The sequence below is a fragment of the Eleutherodactylus coqui genome, chromosome 5, assembly GCF_035609145.1.
Source record: "Eleutherodactylus coqui strain aEleCoq1 chromosome 5, aEleCoq1.hap1, whole genome shotgun sequence".
Lineage (NCBI taxonomy): Eukaryota > Metazoa > Chordata > Amphibia > Anura > Eleutherodactylidae > Eleutherodactylus > Eleutherodactylus coqui.
Window position 1 is genome coordinate 134,125,638 of NC_089841.1, and position 17,992 is coordinate 134,143,629.

The 17,992-nt window shown below is 42.3% G+C and overlaps 1 protein-coding gene across 3 annotated transcripts in view; it reads right to left on the bottom strand.

The window, feature by feature from the left end:
- Positions 1–2,717: 2,717 nt before the first annotated feature.
- The window catches only part of LOC136627798 (uncharacterized), a 158,593-nt gene continuing 143,318 nt past the window's right edge, over positions 2,718–17,992 (bottom strand). For 2 of the 3 annotated variants that reach the window (XM_066603194.1, XM_066603193.1), the window contains 3 exons: positions 10,764–10,826; positions 10,224–10,257; positions 2,718–2,908 (listed from right to left, as the gene is read on the bottom strand). In XM_066603194.1, the coding sequence (XP_066459291.1) occupies positions 2,854–2,908; positions 10,224–10,257; positions 10,764–10,826 (152 nt within the window). In that variant the 3' untranslated portion in view covers positions 2,718–2,853. The remainder of the gene's footprint in view (positions 2,909–10,223; positions 10,258–10,763; positions 10,827–17,992) is intronic. The other variant, XM_066603196.1, reaches the window with a different exon arrangement.

Here is a 17,992-nt window from a genome sequence, read left to right on the forward strand (position 1 = left end):
TACATTTAAAATGTGCTGTTCAGCTGTCCCCAAACAAAGAATTTCCCAAAGGGGGAATTTCCATAGGAATTCCTCTGCAGGGGAACCTCTCTCTCTGCAGCAGGGAGAGAGATGAAGGAAAGCCATGGGGGAACCCCCTTCTCTGCAGGGCTTACCTTCATCTCACCTGGGCTGGAGTGATATTCCCGCTGTGGTGAGCCCATGGTTTGCCTGCAGGGGAGAATCAGTAAATCCCTGTAGTGGGGAGAGAGGGGGGGGGGGGCAGGGCTACAGGGCTTCCCCGAGAGTAGGGGCAGAAGAGGCAGGGCTAAAGGGGTTCTCCCAGGTTTTTTTTCCATAGCAATAAGAGAGGGTGGGGCTAGAGGGTCTCCCTTCTCTTGCTTTCTCTCTTCGCTGCAGGGAAAACCCTCCATCCTTGCTGAGATGAAGGGAGTCCTCAGCGATGAATGAAACCCTCGTGAGCTTGCTTTCCTTCATCTCTCTCCCCTCTCAGAGCAGCAGCACCCGTTTCCAGCATTGTGCGCTGCTATGCTTTTAGCCGCACAAATTCCCAGGTGAATGAACAAATTTTACACAAAGCAACCTCGTGGAAAAATGTTGATTCATGCTATTTTTGCACAGTTACGCACATTTTTTTAGCGCGGCTAACTTCGGCATGCCTTGTGCGCTGGTGTGAACGAGGTCTTACAGTGCATTATTGTTGTAACAAATAAAGCACATCCATTGTATATAATTTTCCAATCTACTTTTTGTATCAGTTCCTCCCAGCCATCAGGATCTCTGCTTGCAGTCATTCAGTAGGAGCCTTCGCTGTTTATTTGTAGACAACACAGCTAGTCACATAACCCGTGCAGATAGTTTTCCTCGAAAGTAAGCAATTACATTTTTAATCAATGAGTGCCTCGAATACCATGAAGCATGTCAGAAGTAGAAAAAGAAAAGATGTGTCGGGGCCGGCTGTGTTACACCGTTAAATGCAACAGGTATTGTTGACTAGTCACTGTTGCATCCTTGTGTTTGTTCCCCGATCAGCGCAGCCATGATCACAGTGGGCTGAATGGCTGTCATGTCACCTGGAGACCTCAAAGACTTCCTGACCTGCCATAATTTTATACCCATTATATCTGGCAGGATATAATAGGGTGACAGCTGAGGCGCACTCACAATACACAAAATAAAAAAAATTGTAACAAAAGTTCAATTATATATGTGGTAATACAGTAATGGAAATGGCCACTAGAGGGCTCAGGGAGAGTCTGTATGGCAGAGATAGGGTGCCTCAGCATATTAGGCCGATCTCAGACGGGCGATCCAGATGCCGCATGCAGGAGCCCGCAGCAGAATCCGGCAGGTGCCCCCCCCCCCCCCAGAGGATGACTGAGGATGCTCACCGTTGATCATGCGCAGTACAGAATTCTTTTCTATGTATTAGTATTTCTCGTGTTGTCACTAGGTGATGATGCGGGTACCCATGGCCTATCCGCTATGTCAATTACGGGGGCGGCTGCTAGTCAGATGGCCTCCATTGAAATATATTTGACCTTTTTTTTCCTTTTTTTTGCATGCATAAATATGCAGTGATTATGCATGCAATAAAAGACACAAGAAAGTCAAAATATGTATAGAATACACAGAGTTTCTGTCCATGACAACACTGTGTATTCACGGATCGAAACTGAATACGTCTGTGTGAATGAGCCCTTAGAAAAATAAAACTAGTGCTAGCTCTTTCAGAAAAATAAGCAGCAAACAAGCGTCTACTGGAATTACCAGCATCATACACGACTTCTAAGGAATGAGCGGATGAAGAGCTACGGAATTCCAAAGCAAAATCTACAGGTCTAACTGTTAAGAAAATTATAGATCAATGTATCAGTTAATTGTTCTTCAATTAGATTGTAGACTAGAAAGATATAGCATGATGCTAGTATAAGTAGTGAAGGAGTTAAACAAAACTTTTTCTATACCAGTGCCTGGTAGACAGACAGCAGATAAGAGTCTCTCAGACCCCCCCTTGCATTCCTTTTCACTGAATTCATAACGGTTTCATTGTATGTTATAGTTACACTTTAGAAGGTGTTACCTATGTTAACCATTTTAGTTGTACCCTATCATGTATTACTATTAATCTTGGAGGTATATACTTTTCCTGTGATGTCATTTATGGTATATAAACCACATACACCTTAGAATAAATTAGAAATCATCTGATACCGCAATAAGGCTGGTGTGATATGTATTTCTCCTCGGTCCCAGACTTCTACATGAAATCTGGGAGTGTCTTCTCTTTGATAAACACATAAATTCTCCCTACACTAACTGCGGATTTTGATACCGAATTGCAGGCAGATTTATGCTATTTCCAATTTTGTATCAAAATCTGCAGTTAGCCTGCAGATTTACGTGTGACATTTACGGTGCGTCTTGTGGGCTAATGCTACCAGTGTAAAAGCACCCGAGGACAGTATGTCGCATGTCATTCCGGCTTTCTCGGTCTCTACAGTAAGGAAGCTTCAGTAGTCACACCACACTGCTCCTTCTATGGAGGCTTTAATATCTAGATCTGAAACAAATGCATGTTCAATTCTCCAGACTCGCACCAGGCCGGTAATTATGATGGCAACCCTTTTCTTTGTAGACGTGGACTGGTGGGGTGCGGCATAACCTAAGGGGGATATCTTATAAATATGACACAACATAACTCTTTAACACCTGTAGTCTGCTATGTGATTTTGTATTTTGACATTTATTAACATGGTCCTTGGTTCTCTTCAGTGACAGTTCTGTAAAACAGAACATTGTATATAAAGTATGGCATTCAGGCAGTTCCTCTTCTGTCATTCCATATAGACTTTATGCATCTTTAATTTGATGGAAACTCACTGAAGGAACATTCATTTCTTTCTTCCTGCAAGAAAACAATAGTTATAGATTATACACTGGGTATTAGACATTTGGTGATTTGTATGTGCGATTGCATACAAACCCATCAGACAAAACGTTGTGGTATACTCCATTGGATGCTGCATGTACAGAGGTAATCTGCTATATAATAATGATTTTGTCACAGCACGGCTAGCGCTGAAAGCATCAAGTGGCAAACATAGGGCCAGCGGAGACGTTGTATCATTTGGCGCTGGATGCCTAGGGAACAACATTCCACTTCAGGTCCAGCACTAATAGGCTGGCTGATGTTACAGACCAACTAACCAACTCCTTTTGGCACAGAGTGTTGGTTATACTATTATGTACCTTTGTATATCTGGTCTGTGTAGTGTTGGAGTGGAGAGGTAACTTTTTGGTGTGTTGTTCTGACTCAAGTTCAGCGTCCGTTTATACTCCTGTCTACTTGTGTGGCTATACTCCTATTTGTACCTTGTGTCAGGTGTTCCTCTGTGTGTTCCCTAGGTCTATTCTATCTGGTCTATCCCAGGTGTTTGTCTTTCACTCCATCTAGGGTCATAACAGGGAAGCCCCAAATTTCTATTGCGGGGTCACCCATGTCAGGGCAGTTTGGCCATTTTAAGATTAAAGATAGGCTCCTACCCTTGTCCATGGTTTATCCTAGTGTGTATCTTATTTTTTGTCCTTATTTGTCATTTTGGTTTCTGTTCCATCCTTGTTGGATGTGACAGATTTTAGGGAAAAAACATTTCCTGTACTTACAGCACCCAATAAAGGGCCATGCAACTCCATACAAGGAAGCCCTAAAGCCTGAATGCATTGCCGTACGGAGCCTCAAGGTCATTGAGGTCATGTACTTTTGTAGTTACTCGAAATAATCATGTGACATCCTAATACTTGTCCAGAACGCCATTTAAACCTATATTTATAAGGTACGGATTGTACCTGGTTGTTTATTGCCTCTTTTGAAATTCTCTCTGCTGTGCTTCACACTATAATTAGTTGCAAGTGCTTCTAATTATTCTATTACTATCCATTTGGTAGCTGGAGGTCACATTGTATAAACCACAGGAGTTGAGAATACAAGTGTTGAACACAGCGACAGAATATCAATTACCTCCTTTTAAATGTCTGTATACAAGCCTCAGTCATTTTAAACACATTCTGGATTCCTTTCCTACATGCCCTTTAATTCATAGGTATGGGATATCAACCGGCAAAGCTTTTACCCTTCACTTTATCAATGAATGGTCGCATTAACTGGGAGCATTTGTTACAAAATTAAGTAATTCTACTCTTTGAAATTCTAAAAATAGGCTGATATTTAGCCAAAGGTTGAAGGAACCTCACCTATCATGTTTAAAACATTTAGCTATTGGCAAGGGGGCCAGCTAAGGAAGATGATAGGATGTGTAGAAGGTTATCTTGTAACACTGCCTGTGTCATCCAAGGCTCAGGAAGGAGCACATTTATGGTTTGATACTTTGCCAGGATGCGGCATGTTATTAATCACTAGCTTTAATTTGATGATGTTGGGATTCTACACACGTAACAAACTGTGAAAGATTACAGCACCCTGGACATGCATTATACCCTCTCATCATTGTTATTGCTTATGTTTCATATCGCGCTCGCTTCTGACTCAAATTAGAATGCGCTAAGGTAGTTAGATAATTATATGTCTGACGAAGGGAAGGAAGGACCAAGAACCTTGAACATTCAAGTTTATGGCTACTATTTTCAAAGTGCGACACACAGAGGACTGAGCACATTACCGCAGCCTTACTCCTGGACTTTATGTTCTTTCTGCATCAACAAGTCCATGTATATTTTTTGACTGGTTTAAAGAGATCTAATCTAGACGAATTATAAACTGCTACAGATGTAGGACATGTCAGGGGCAACAGTTTTATTTAACATCTTAAAGGACTAGACTGTTTTGATCCTAAAAGGCCCAGACACTCTTTTTAACGATTTTATGTGGTTTTATGGCCGCCCTGTTTTTTTTAATACTTTTTTTTCCACTGAAATTTTTTCAGTTTTTTTTGTTAGGGGTAATGTCTACAAATAGTTGAAAAAAAAAGTTTTTTAAAAAGTTATTGTTCTTCATTTAGAAAATTAGTGTATTTACGTTAAAATAAAGTATAGGAATGGGTTCCCCATTTTGCTTCAGATGATTTGATATATAATCTGTATACTGTTGCATGACAATCCAGACCTTTCACCAATAGAAAACATTTGGCGCATTATGAAGCGAAAAATCCTGCAAAGACGACCCAGGAGCAGCTGGAATCCTACATCAGATAAGAATAGGACAGCATTCCTTTCCCAAAACTCCAGCACTTGGTCTCCTCACTTCCCACATGCTTACAGACTGTTGTAAAGAGAGGAGGAGATGCCACATAATGGTAGACATGGCCCCAGCCCAACGTTTGTGAGATATGTTGCTGCTATCAATTTCTAAACGGAAAAATGTCTCACTTTTACCGTCTGATATGTGTTCTGTGTTCTATTGTGAATAAAATATGGTTATATGAGATTTCCAAATCATTGCATTCTTTTTTTCCTTAACATTTATTTATATTTTACACAGTGTCCCAACCTTTTTGAAATTAAGGTTATACAAAAATACTTTTTATGTGTGTTGCAATATTGGTATCAGTTCACATGTGCAGACTATGGCTGGATTCACACGGACGTATATCGGCTCGGCGTGAAAACCGAGCTGATATATGTCCTCGGTTTTCACGCCGAGCCGATATACGTCATCCTCATCTGCAGGGGGGGGGGGATGGAAGAGCCAGGAGCAGGAACTGAGCTCCCGCCCCCTCTCTGCCTCCTCTCTGCCCCTCTGCACTATTTGCAATGACAGGAGGCGGGAAGGGGTGGGGCTAATTTCCGAGAATTAGCACCTCTCCCCATTGCAAATAGTGCAGAGGGGAGGAGAGGAGGCAGAGAGGGGGCGGGAGCTCAGTTCCTGCTCATGGCTCTTCCATCCTTACCCCCCCCCCCCTGCAGATGAGGATGACGTATATCGGCTCGGCCTGAAAACCAAGCTGATATACGTTCGTGTGAATGCACCCTATGTTTGTTAATGCATCACAGAAGGGGAAATCAAGAATTAAAAACAATCACAGAAAATGTCCGTTACTGACTGAGGAGTGCATATAGATGCATCCTCTCACCATGCAGGTAGCTGACTACCAAATGGAGGAGCCAATAACACCTGTGCAGGACACCGATAAAACACCCACTCACACTGCCTCTTGATAATGAGGGGGATGGATGCTTGGTGTAAACTCCCACACATAGTGGATACAGGGTGCCAGACCATTCTGATATATGTAGTTCACCATGCAGACCAGCAACCTATTAATGACGCCATGATAATTCGGTGGGTTGCCCTGCATATCATATGTTTGTTAACAGCCAATCTGGGCTGGGTTGAGTTGGGTGACTGCACATTAGTCTGCACTGAACATTTAGCTTGCTCATCTTGTAATCTGGCCTTCTGCATTCTACTAGGGTCTAATGGTAATTGAGCCTGCCCTGCAGTTTATCAGATGGTGCATTTGTGAGGTTTTTTCTGTGATTTGTCTTTGTACATTTTTTTTTCTCACTTCTGTGATTTTAATTTTCATATTCCAGAAACAGAGCATTTTTATTTTTTAGTTGACAGAACTGTATCATGCCAATTTTTGGGGACAAATTGTAGTTCATATTGGTGCCCTTTTGATATATGTACCATTTTTTATTTCTGTTTAGGGAAAGGAAGAAAATTGCTTTTGGATTTATATATTTTTTTTAATTAAATTTTCTTTACTTGATAAATAATGTAATATTTTTATAGTACAAATTGTTATGGATGTGGAGATAATTATAGCTATGGTTTTTTCAATATTGTGTAAGGGAATTTTTTTTCCTGTAAAAACATTAAGATGCCAGCAATGATTTCAGCATCTGCATGGTTAAACAGTGTAGAGGAGTGATTATATGAGAAGTCTGTATCATTTCACTCCTTTTATAGGAAAGAAAACCCATAAGTGACAATCAGAGAGCAAATGTGCTCTCTGATTGAGGGTGGTGATAACATGAGCAAAAAATCATGACCCCCCTCCACTGTCACAGTGAGATATAGAGAAGAATCATGGAGCTTCTCTGTTGCTGATGGTCTGGCCTGCTCCTCCCTCTCTCCTCTGCACACACACTAAAAAATGACAGCTGTAAATTTAGTATTCTCGACTTGCATTCAAACGGCTGTAACTCCAGTTCTATAAAGGCTACCTGAACATAAAGACAACCTCTGACCATAAAAAACATGGTTGTGAAAACCCATATTCAAGGAGCATGAATAACATTTTAAATTGATCAAACTTAAAGGGGTTGTCTCGCGAAAGCAAGTGGGGTTAAGCACTTCTGTATGGCCATATTAATGCACTTTGTAATATACATCATGCATTAAATATGAGCCATACAGAAGTTATTCACTTAGCTTCCCTGCGCTGGCGTCCCCGTCTCCATGGCTCTGTCTAATTTCAGCGTCTAATCGCCCGATTAGACGCGCTTGCGCAGAAGGGTCTTCTGCCTTCGGGTCTGTCCGGCAGCAGCGGAGTTCTGGCTCCCCCCCCTTCTACGCGGCATCGCGTAGCTCCGCCCCATCACGTGTGCCGATTCCAGCCTCCTGATTGGCTGGAATCGGCACACGTGACGGGGCGGAGCTGCGCGATGACGCGTAGAAGGGGGCGGAGCCAGAACGCAGCTCGTGCCAGACCGAGCCAAAGGCAGAAGACCCTTCTGCGCAAGCGCGTCTAATCGGGCGATTAGACGCTGAAGTTAGATGGAGCCATGGAGACGGGGACGCCAGCGCAGGGAAGGTAAGTGAATAACTTCTGTATGGCTCATATTTAATGCACGATGTATATTACAAAGTGCATTAACATGGCCATACAGAAGTGCTTAACCCCACTTGCTGCCGCGAGACAACCCCTTTAAGGGGTTGTCATGCTCATATGAATCCTCCTCCCTATGATGTTCTAGAGCCCCTCTCTGCTCTGGTCATTAGTGGAGGCTTCCCATTACATTCTTATACACTAAGGCACCCTCTTCACACAATATGGCATTACACTGCAGGGCACATCCAAATCCCCAGCTGCGGAATTCCACACCAAAATCCACAGGTTTTACTGCGGATTTTGATGCGGAATTGCAGGCAGGTATTAAGCAATTTTCGATTCCCTATCAAAATCCACAGCTAGCCTGTGAATTTGGGTGTGGAATTTACAGCAGTTTGTGGTGCATCATGTGGCCTATTCCATCCCATACAAAATGTCCCTAACAGGGCTCATGCAAAGGAGTTGTCTAACCCCTTTAAAATTCTGATTAGACTGCAGTTAATCCCAGGTAAATTTTCTTTACAATCACTGGGGCCTCATTTTGTACTGTAGAGCTTCTTTAGCTATCACTCTGCCTTTGTCTGTAAAATGGGGGAAAACTGTAGTAAATAATCATCCTCCTAATACAATAATGTTATTGCAGGGTCACAAACTGAAATATTTTTTCCCCCCCAGTAGATTCAATAATTTGTCAGTCAAGGATAAAAATTCATTACTGTCTATGTGTCATAGACAGTCATTGGGACAGCCAGCTAAAGTGGTTCCACAGTGTAATAACCTCAGTAAGCAAAACATTTTAGGGTATGGGTTTACAGATGTGTCCACCATTATCTTGACTTCAATTTCATGAAAGCGACCATCTAGTTTTGGGATAAAATTCTGTGTAGTTGATTTTGTTGGCTATTGTTTGGTTCAGCTGGTTTTGGGTCCCATTTTCTGGCAGCCAAGATGGCCTAATCATCCATAGTGCATTGGTAGTCTTAGGACTACAAATTCCAATTCCTTATACCATCTTTGTGATCACCAGCGCTGTTAACGTGATCATTGCTGTCTGCTCACAGTACAGTGCATAGTGTAAGTAGAAAAGGTCAGGGGCCATCTTGGCAGCCCAAAAGCGGCATCTGGGACTGACAGAACCAAACAACGGCTGACACAGTGAACTGCAGTTATACCTCCTCCGCCCTCCTTTCACAGGACAGAATTTTGTCCTAAAATCAGAGGGTTGCTTGAAGAACGGGAATTTCTCATGACACACAAACAATATAATCTCATGCCATCTAGTACAAATGTAGACATTAAATGTAGAATTTTTTGTTTAACATGGAAGCTTATTGGTGAAGGATTTCCAAACGATGGCATCAGTCAAAGGCATCCATTCGACATATACATATTTTTTTATGTTGCGCCACAAATCTCTGGATGTATTGAGCTAAAGTCCAGTTTAAGGGCTTATTCCCAAGAGCGTATATTGGGCAGCGTTTTCACGGCTGACCAATATACGCTTCTATCTGAGCAGTCCCCCTTCCCTCCCCCCCCCCACCGACTATCTGCCTCTCTTCTTCACTACTGCGTTTGCAATGGGAGGGGGCGGGACACACTCCCATTGCTGGCTATGGACAAGGGGCGGGGAGGGGTGGGAGCTTAGCTCCGCCCCCATCCTAACCACTCCCATTGCAAACCGCTCGGAGGGGAGAGCTGGTGAGTGGGAGGGACAGCGTATATTGGCCAGGCATGAAAACCCAGCCGATATACGCCCGTCTGAATAAGCCCTAAGTGTGGACACATCTTGTAGTTTAGCCTTAGAGGGGTTGTCCCACTTTTTTGCAGCAGAAAGCAGAACGCTTCATACATCGTTCAGTTGCTAGGATAGTACTATGGGCAGAGTCTTATATAAGTGACAATGTAGGAAGCTGTCTACTTCCTGCGGCAAAACGGCTAGAAGTGGGATTATCCAGAGAATTTTGACTCTTCTCTGTTTTACCCTTAAGGTCCATTTACACATAATTATAGCTCAAAATTCATTCAAACAAACACATTTGAACGATAATCGTGTAGTGTAAATGCAAAAAAAAAAAACGCTCATTATCCATCCGTAAGTCATTATTGCTCACTTTCAGTCAGCATAAAAACTATTGCAGGATCGCTGGCTTCTCATTATGTGTAAATGCTCTCTGCGCAGCAGTTCACATGGAAGGAGAACCTAGCGATAAGCCCGCAATCCAGCAGGGAAGTCTGTCAGTGTAAATGCTCTGCATGAGTGCTAACGACCTTAGCCGTGACGTCAGCGCTTGTGCAGTCGTTTAGCCAATTGTCATCCCATGTAAAAGGGACATTAGTTACATTTGCCGAGTGAATAACATTAAAATAAAAAAAATTATTTCCAATAACATTTTCATCCTTGAATACAATTAATGTTGAGCAACTTACTTGCTGTGCTTTTTTTCATGTAGTGCAATCAATATTAAAGGGGTTGTCCCGAGGCAGCAAGTGGGTCTGTACACTTCTGCATGGCCATAATAATGCACTTTGTAATGTACATTGTGCATTAATTATGAGCCATGCAGAAGTTATAAAAAGTTTTATACTTACCTGTTCCGTTGCTGGCGTCCTCGTCTCCATGGTGCCGACTAATTTTCGCCCTCCGATGGCCAAATTAGCCGCGCTTGCGCAGTCCGGGTCTTCTGCAGTCTTCTATGGGGCTCCGTGTAGCTCCGTGTAGCTCCGCCCCGTCACGTGCCGATTCCAGCCAATCAGGAGGCTGGAATCGGCAGTGGACCGCACAGAAGAGCTGCGGTCCACGGAGGAAGAGGCCATCTTCAGCGGTGAGTAGAGAAGTCACCGGAGCGCGGGGATTCAGGTAAGCGCTCCGGTGAGCTTTCTTTACCTCCCTGCATCGGGGTTGTCTCGCGCCGAACGGGGGGGGGGGTTGAAAAAAAAAAAAACCCGTTTCGGCGCGGGACAACCCCTTTAAGAGGATTAAGAGGGTTAAGAATCCAAATACACATCCAAGGACAATGCCCAAAGTATTATCTGAAAAGAGAAATATGATTCTTAATTTCTGATCAAGGCTCATGTTTCCTTTGTATTTCTAACTTACATATTATTGTGTCATCTTGAAGAGTTTAACAAGTTTTAACTTTGATAGGATAGGCTATCAATGTGTGATCTATAGGTTGTCCTACCCCTTTGTTTGCCACTCCCCCACTCTCCCCCTCTTTCTGCTTAAACCTCCTTTATATGAATGTTTTCCCAACTTCCATTCAAAATAATAGTTAAAATTCCTGCCTAAGGGCTTAGTGATGGTGAACCCACTAAAAGAGTACAAGAGGGACCTGAATGTCTTTCTTGAGTGCAGCAATATTACATATATCCAGGAATTATTCTGATTACTAGATTTGTAGATGGGAAGGATTTTGTTCCCTTAAAATAAGGAAAATTGGTTTCTACTTCCTTTTTTTGCCTTCCTCTGGATCAACGTTGCAGTACAATAGGCTGAATTGACTGTATATGTCTTTAAAAAGAACATAGTTTGTTAGACTGACAATCTTTAAGTTTGCTATACATGTAACTAGAGTTATTGTCAGCACAACTAGAGTTGAGCGAGCATACTTTGCCGAGCTTGATGCTCGTTCGAGTATTAGGCCTTAGTCACACGGGCGTTTTTTCACGCGATTTGCGGATCGCATGACGGATGCGCATCCGCAAATCGCGTGACCGATGCGCGCAAGTCGCCCGCAAATCGCCCGAAAATCTGCTCCTAGCCGCGTTTCATTAGAAACAGGCCGGAGCTGTCCAGCGCATTGCATTCAATGGAGACGGCAATAGAGCCGGCTCCATTTAAAGCAATGCGCTGCGGGCGAGCCCGGGATGAATTGTCGGGAAGGGCTTAAATATATAAGCCCTTCCCTGCAATTCATCCTAAAATGTGTAAAAATAAAAAATATATATATATACTCACCTTCTCCCGGCAGCCGGAGCTCCGCGCGGCCGTCCTGCAGTGGGTGTGAAGGGGGTGTGAGTCAGACCTGCCCCCTGATTGGCTCAGCGCTGAGCCAATCAGAGGCATGTCTCACTCACACCCATTCATGAATTCATGAATGGATGTGAGTCAGACCTGCCCCTGATTGGCTCAGCGCTGAGAGGCAGCAGTCACTCACCCATTCATGAATTCATGAATGGGTGTGTGAGTGAAACCTGCCTCTGATTGGTCAGGGCTGTGACCAATCAGAGGCAGATCATTCAGCAGGCGGGGATTTTAAAGCCCCACCGGCTGAATAGTGCCGAGAAGCAGTTCAGGAGAACTGACAGCGGCCGCGGCTGGACTCCGGCTGCAGCGGAAAGGTGAGTATACAATTTTTTTTTATTTTAACACATTTTAGGATGAATTGCAGGGAAGGGCTTATATATTTAAGCCCTTCCCGACAATTCACCCCGCGCACGCCGGCAGCCCATTGCTTTCAATGGAGCGGCTATATTGCCGGCTCCATTGAATTCAATGGGCAAACATTGTTCTTCTCTGTCACAGCTGTTACAGCTGTGGCAGAGAAGAATGATTTGTCTTCTATATGTTCTCTATGGGGTCGGCGCTGCTGCCGCCGGCCCCATTGAGCGCATATAGAGAAGAGAACAGGAATCGCAGATCGCAGATAGGTGCGATCTGCGATTTCTGTTCTATAATTTATCGGACGAGCGCATAAAAAGCGCTCATGTGTCTGATACCATTGCAAAGCAATGGTTTTATAAAATCGCCGGACGCATGCGCAAATCGCGGCTAAAAACGCCCGTCTGACTAAGGCCTCAGTGTACTCAATGGTTACTCGAACGAGCATCAAGCCATGTTTGACCCTGCCCCTCCCCACTGTGACGTGCCCATTTTGGCTCCTCCCCGCCGCGTTGCAGCACGCGTCATTGGCAAATTTTTTGGTCTGGCAGGAGGAGAGGGAGAGAGAGAGGGGGAGGAAGAAGGGGAGGGGGAAGGGGGGAGGAAGAGGGAGGGGGAAGGGGGGAGGGGGAGAGGGAAAGAGAAAAAAAAAAAACTTGGCACCCGGCGTCCCACATACAAATATGCTCGAGTCTCCCATTGTAGTCAATGGGGTTCGTTACTCGAGTAGAGCTCTCAAATTTTACAAAAAGCTTAATCGAATAACGCGGACTCGAGCATTTGGGTGCTCACTCATCTCTAACTACAGCATTTATTACTATACGTTTTATGTATTTCCATCCCTCCTAAACTGTGAAATCTTCAACAAAAGGTGAGATTAAAAAAAAATATGAAAAAGGAGAAATTAATTGGGAATGAAATCACTCTACTTATATTTCCAATTTTGTACTAAACATTTGCAAGATCACCTGAATGTTGGCATACAAATATATTTTTACATTCTTTTTTCTTTGACACTTTAAATGACACCACATAAAAAGAAGAAGCTATGTGTGGCATAAAGTATAGTAGCAACCCTTTAGGCCGCTTCCACATAGGCGATTTTCTCGCAATGCGACGGTGCTACAAATCGTATGTATGTAGATCTAGCCCATGCACACGAGTGATGTTTTGTAGGCTGCTACATTGCGACAATACAAAATGGCGGCATGCTCTATACAGCTGCGATTTGCAATTTTTTGTAGCCCATGTTTCCCTAAGGAGCCTCCTTGTGAATTCCATTGCATAGCACGAACTTGCAATTTTCGTACGATGCGATGTGAATTTTTTTTAAACATTAGAAAGTCCTATTAACTTTCTCGCTACAAAATCGCGGGTAGCCATGACACGATGCTACATTTTTCCCAAGAAAAAAGCATCACTGACGCTACAAAATTGTTTGTACATAGCAGCGATATCACTGTCGCCCGTGGGGAAGAGGCCTTAAACAGATTTTTTTTCATACACGGATGTGCTGCCATCTGGGACCTAGGCAACTAAGGGACCCAAATTCACCTGTTCGTAACCATGTATTCTTTACCCTCTTACAATGAAAGGCCCTACTTAATAGGCTATGATGTGTAAACCTGGTCGCCAAAATGGCGTCCAGTATTTTCTATAAGGGTATTTATAGGGTGAATTAATGTTTGGACAAACGTTTGTTTCTGATTTTCTGTCTGTGTAAGGGGCTACTGAGTGTAAATGTTTGAAACCAAAATTAGTGTTCTCTTCCTTCTTCGTATATGTATTGGCCTGGTAGGCTGCATAAATATCATATTATTCCCCTTCATTTCAAAATCAGTGGGTCACTGTACTTGAGAAGAAATGTAACGGCCCACCTTCAGGTACCAGGAACAGTCCCAATTTATGCAATTAGCTACACAACGGAGGTTGATGGACTGATAGGAAGCTCAGGGGTCTAACTATTTATCCATATCACGCCCGGATATTTCTCATGATAACCCCACAAGTGAGCATTCGTGAGACAGTAAAAGCCTGTAGCGCTATAACATTTAGGAAGCCTTTTGTTTGTATGTGTTGAGCTATTGAGAAAGCTTCTATTTTTCAGCATGTTCACTGGTGTGGGCAGTAACTAACAAAGCTTAACAAACTAAACTTGTTTGGCAGGACTTTGGCAATTGTACAGTGCTGGGCAAGCTCTACTCAAACACAGACATTTAACATTCTGGTTCTGCGCCACTGAAATATAAGAAAGGACAATCAGTGGTTATTCAATCAAGATACTGGCTCATCTTATATCTGCACCCCATCTCTAATCCATTTCATCTTCATTACTCTGAGTGTTTTCCAGCAAAGAGACATGAACAGAATGTTCCAATCCTCTTAAGTGTGAGGCAGAGCCCTACAATGTACTCATTGATAACTCCATAATAGCCAAAGGGAGTGATCAACAAGAGCCACCCACCTCTTAAATGACCTCACCAATGATGCGGGGGAGCTTAGTAATACTTTCAGAGACTAAATGATAAAATATTCCATTCATAAAAAGGCCTATTACAACACAACTAATCATCAAGTGACGGGGATATGGCGGGAATTGCATGAAATATAATGTATACAACAGAATAAAACATTTTCATTTTTATTATAAAACCAAAGGCTTTTTTTATTATATTGTACATTATCTCCAAAAGTATATTAGCCCCCAAAGAGTGCTTGCTCAGATGAGTAGACATACGCAAACAATGTGGGGAAATCAGAGAAATTGTTGACACCACCTTTCTAGCATATGTTGGTTTCCTTCTCCAGTTTCACCCCCTTAAAGGCCACCAATATTACTGTGATCATTAAAGGGGTTGTCAGAGTTAAAGGAAACACCTGTCATTAGGTCCCCCATTCTATAAAATAAGAAATCAGCAATTACTCACCCGCCTCCCCCCATTTTTCCTCAACTCCTGGCTCTGGTCTCCATTGTCTGTTTACAGGCAACTGTGAATTCTGTAAACCTTCTGTAGCAGCCAATGACAGGGCTCAGCCGTGATCACTGAGTGCTATCATTGGCTGCTGCCCGTAGCAAAGTGACGTCACAGGGAGACCGGAGCCAGCGGTGGATTATGGGTGGCTTTTAAGGTTGTTAAACTGGTGAAGGGAATAAATGTATGCTAGAAAAGTGGTGTCAATAATTTCCCTAATCATAAATTGTTTGTCACTCATCCTTGGAAGCACTTATTATGTTATACCATAGAGGACCTGTTAACAGGGGTTTCCTTTAACAAAGACAAACCCTTTAAGGGGCCTTATTCTGATACCTTTCTACAGTGCTATGCTGCTATTTAACCCATATGGTGCAAGCCGTGAAATAAATAAATAAAAGACGTGGCGAAAATAGCAATTTTGCATGTTTTATTCACAAAAAAGGAGTAGAAAGTGATCAAAAAACAAGTCCTCATTGAGGACTGTTGATAGAAAAATAAAAATGTTATGGCTCTTGGCATAGAGTCATATAAAAGCAAATCATAAAAAAATGTTTTCGGTGTACAAAAATAGCAAAATATTAAAAAAAACTGCAGAATCTTGGTATCGCTGGAATCGTGCTGACCCAGAGAATAAAGTTATCATATTATTTATTCTGCATGCTCAACTCCATAAAAATGAAATGAAGAAACAATGGTGGAATTTCTCTTTTTCCCAGCCCCCCTGTAGGAGTCTATAGAGTGGAGTGTCATTGATGGCTGTAACCAATTACAATTCGTGTTACTTGTTGCATTATTGGAGATCACATGAAAGGCTATTAACATATACTGTGCCTACTAAGTTACATATAATAAAAGGAATGCAAACATTGAAAGCTCAAGTTAATATTCACGAGTAGCCATTTTGATTGTTGCTGTTAGCCGTTTAGTCATTCACGACCCTCAGTGACCCTAAAGGCGAGCTTCTTCCATGTTTTTTGGTTTTGCACTGCTTCTTTCAGTTGTGTGATATCCATGCCTGTATCAGCCATTGTATCCTTTGGCGGCTAGGTTTCTATTTGCCATTGATCTGTCCAAGCATTATAAATTTTCCTAGCGTTTCTGCTCGCATTACATGGCCAAAATATGTGAGCCTGAGTCTGGCCATCTTACCCCTCAGTGATATATTGGGTCTTATACGATTCAGGACTTCTCTGTTTGTTACTCTCGCCATCCAGGGCATACGCAGCAGCTTTCGCCAGCACCACAGCTCAAATGTATCAATCCTCCTACCAGCTTTTTTCACAGTCCATCTTTCACATCCATACATGGCAATGGGGAGAATGGTGGTTTGCACTATCCTCCAGCCATGCAGGAGTCATCCCTATACGCCAGTCCCAAGCCTGGACAAATAGGGAGGGTTAGGGAAAGACTTGGCAACCTACTCTGTAAAAACATCATCTTAGGAACCATATGAAAGAGCTCTCAAATGATTCAGCCATTTTGATTAAGATGCACATACAAAAGTTTTTTAAATTCAGCAAAATAACCATAACATAGTGCACAATATATCTATTTAAAAAATTCTAAACTTGATCATAGAAACAGAAGTTTGATTTCAGTAAATGACCATATGGTTTATCTAGTCTGGACTTATATTATCATCTGTAGAAAAAATAGAAAAGGCATCTCGTGACTATTTACTAACTTACAGAGGTTGTCCTGTTGTAAATTACTTATGGTCTATCCTCAGGACAAGCTATCAATAGATCAGTGTGGGTCCATTGCAATGTATCTCCAGATTAACTGCTCTCTCGGTTGATGCGCTCATGCACTGACCTGATTTCTGTAGGAAGACGATTACTCTGTTACCACTGCAGTGGCCAAGCTTGGTATTGCAGGCCAAGTTCCTATTGAATGAATGGAACCTGGCCTGTAATACTAAGCAGTGGGAATGAAACTGTTGGCTTCCTCTAGAAATCAGCTCAGTGCACAAATTCAGTGCATGAATTGAATGGGAGTTGTGCCTGTAGTACCAAACTAGGCCACTGCAATACAGTCAGCACTATTTTCTCCCAGCACTGTCAACACTGACAGCGGGCCTGTGGATCAGCTGATCAGTAAGGATCTTGAGCAACGGATTTAGTCGATGAAATATTCATGACCTCTTCTGTGAATAGGTCATCAACAGTAAAGGTCCTAGCCGACCCTTTAAGGTGGTGAGATTGGAAGAATATAGAACCATACATAAAGGGACAAATACACATGCTTTGCAGCACAGTGGTCCCATTGGCACACTACACTCTTTAGTTCATACTGTATATCACATGAGTTAGGATGTGACTCCAGTACATATTGTATCAAATGTATTATATCAAAATAGTGTGTATTTAATATCATGTAAATCTTTATTAATGTTAAATATTTGTAAAATTGCAATAAAGAGTAAAAGACAAAACCATTACATTTATATTACGCTGCAATATATATCTTGGAAAACATCTACACAGTACTTTATTTTTCTTATTTAGCTGTATTTCAGAAAGTTGCTAACAAATACACAAATTATTTTGTACTTACTATGCTATAAAGTTTACAAGTTCATCATATATCGCAATATCTGTGATAGGTTTTACTGTATGTGTAACCCTAGAAGAGGCTTATATGTACCATATATGTTATAATGCCTTACACTGTCAACAATCCTGTTATTCACTGCTAACAATCCCCTTGGAATTAAGCCATGAAACCTCAATATTGTATGGCAGACAGCATAACCTTTTGAGTTTTTGTAACTTTTCCAAAGCCAAAACAGGTGGGCCTACACAACGGACTTGAAATTTCATAGACAAATTGTTTGCATT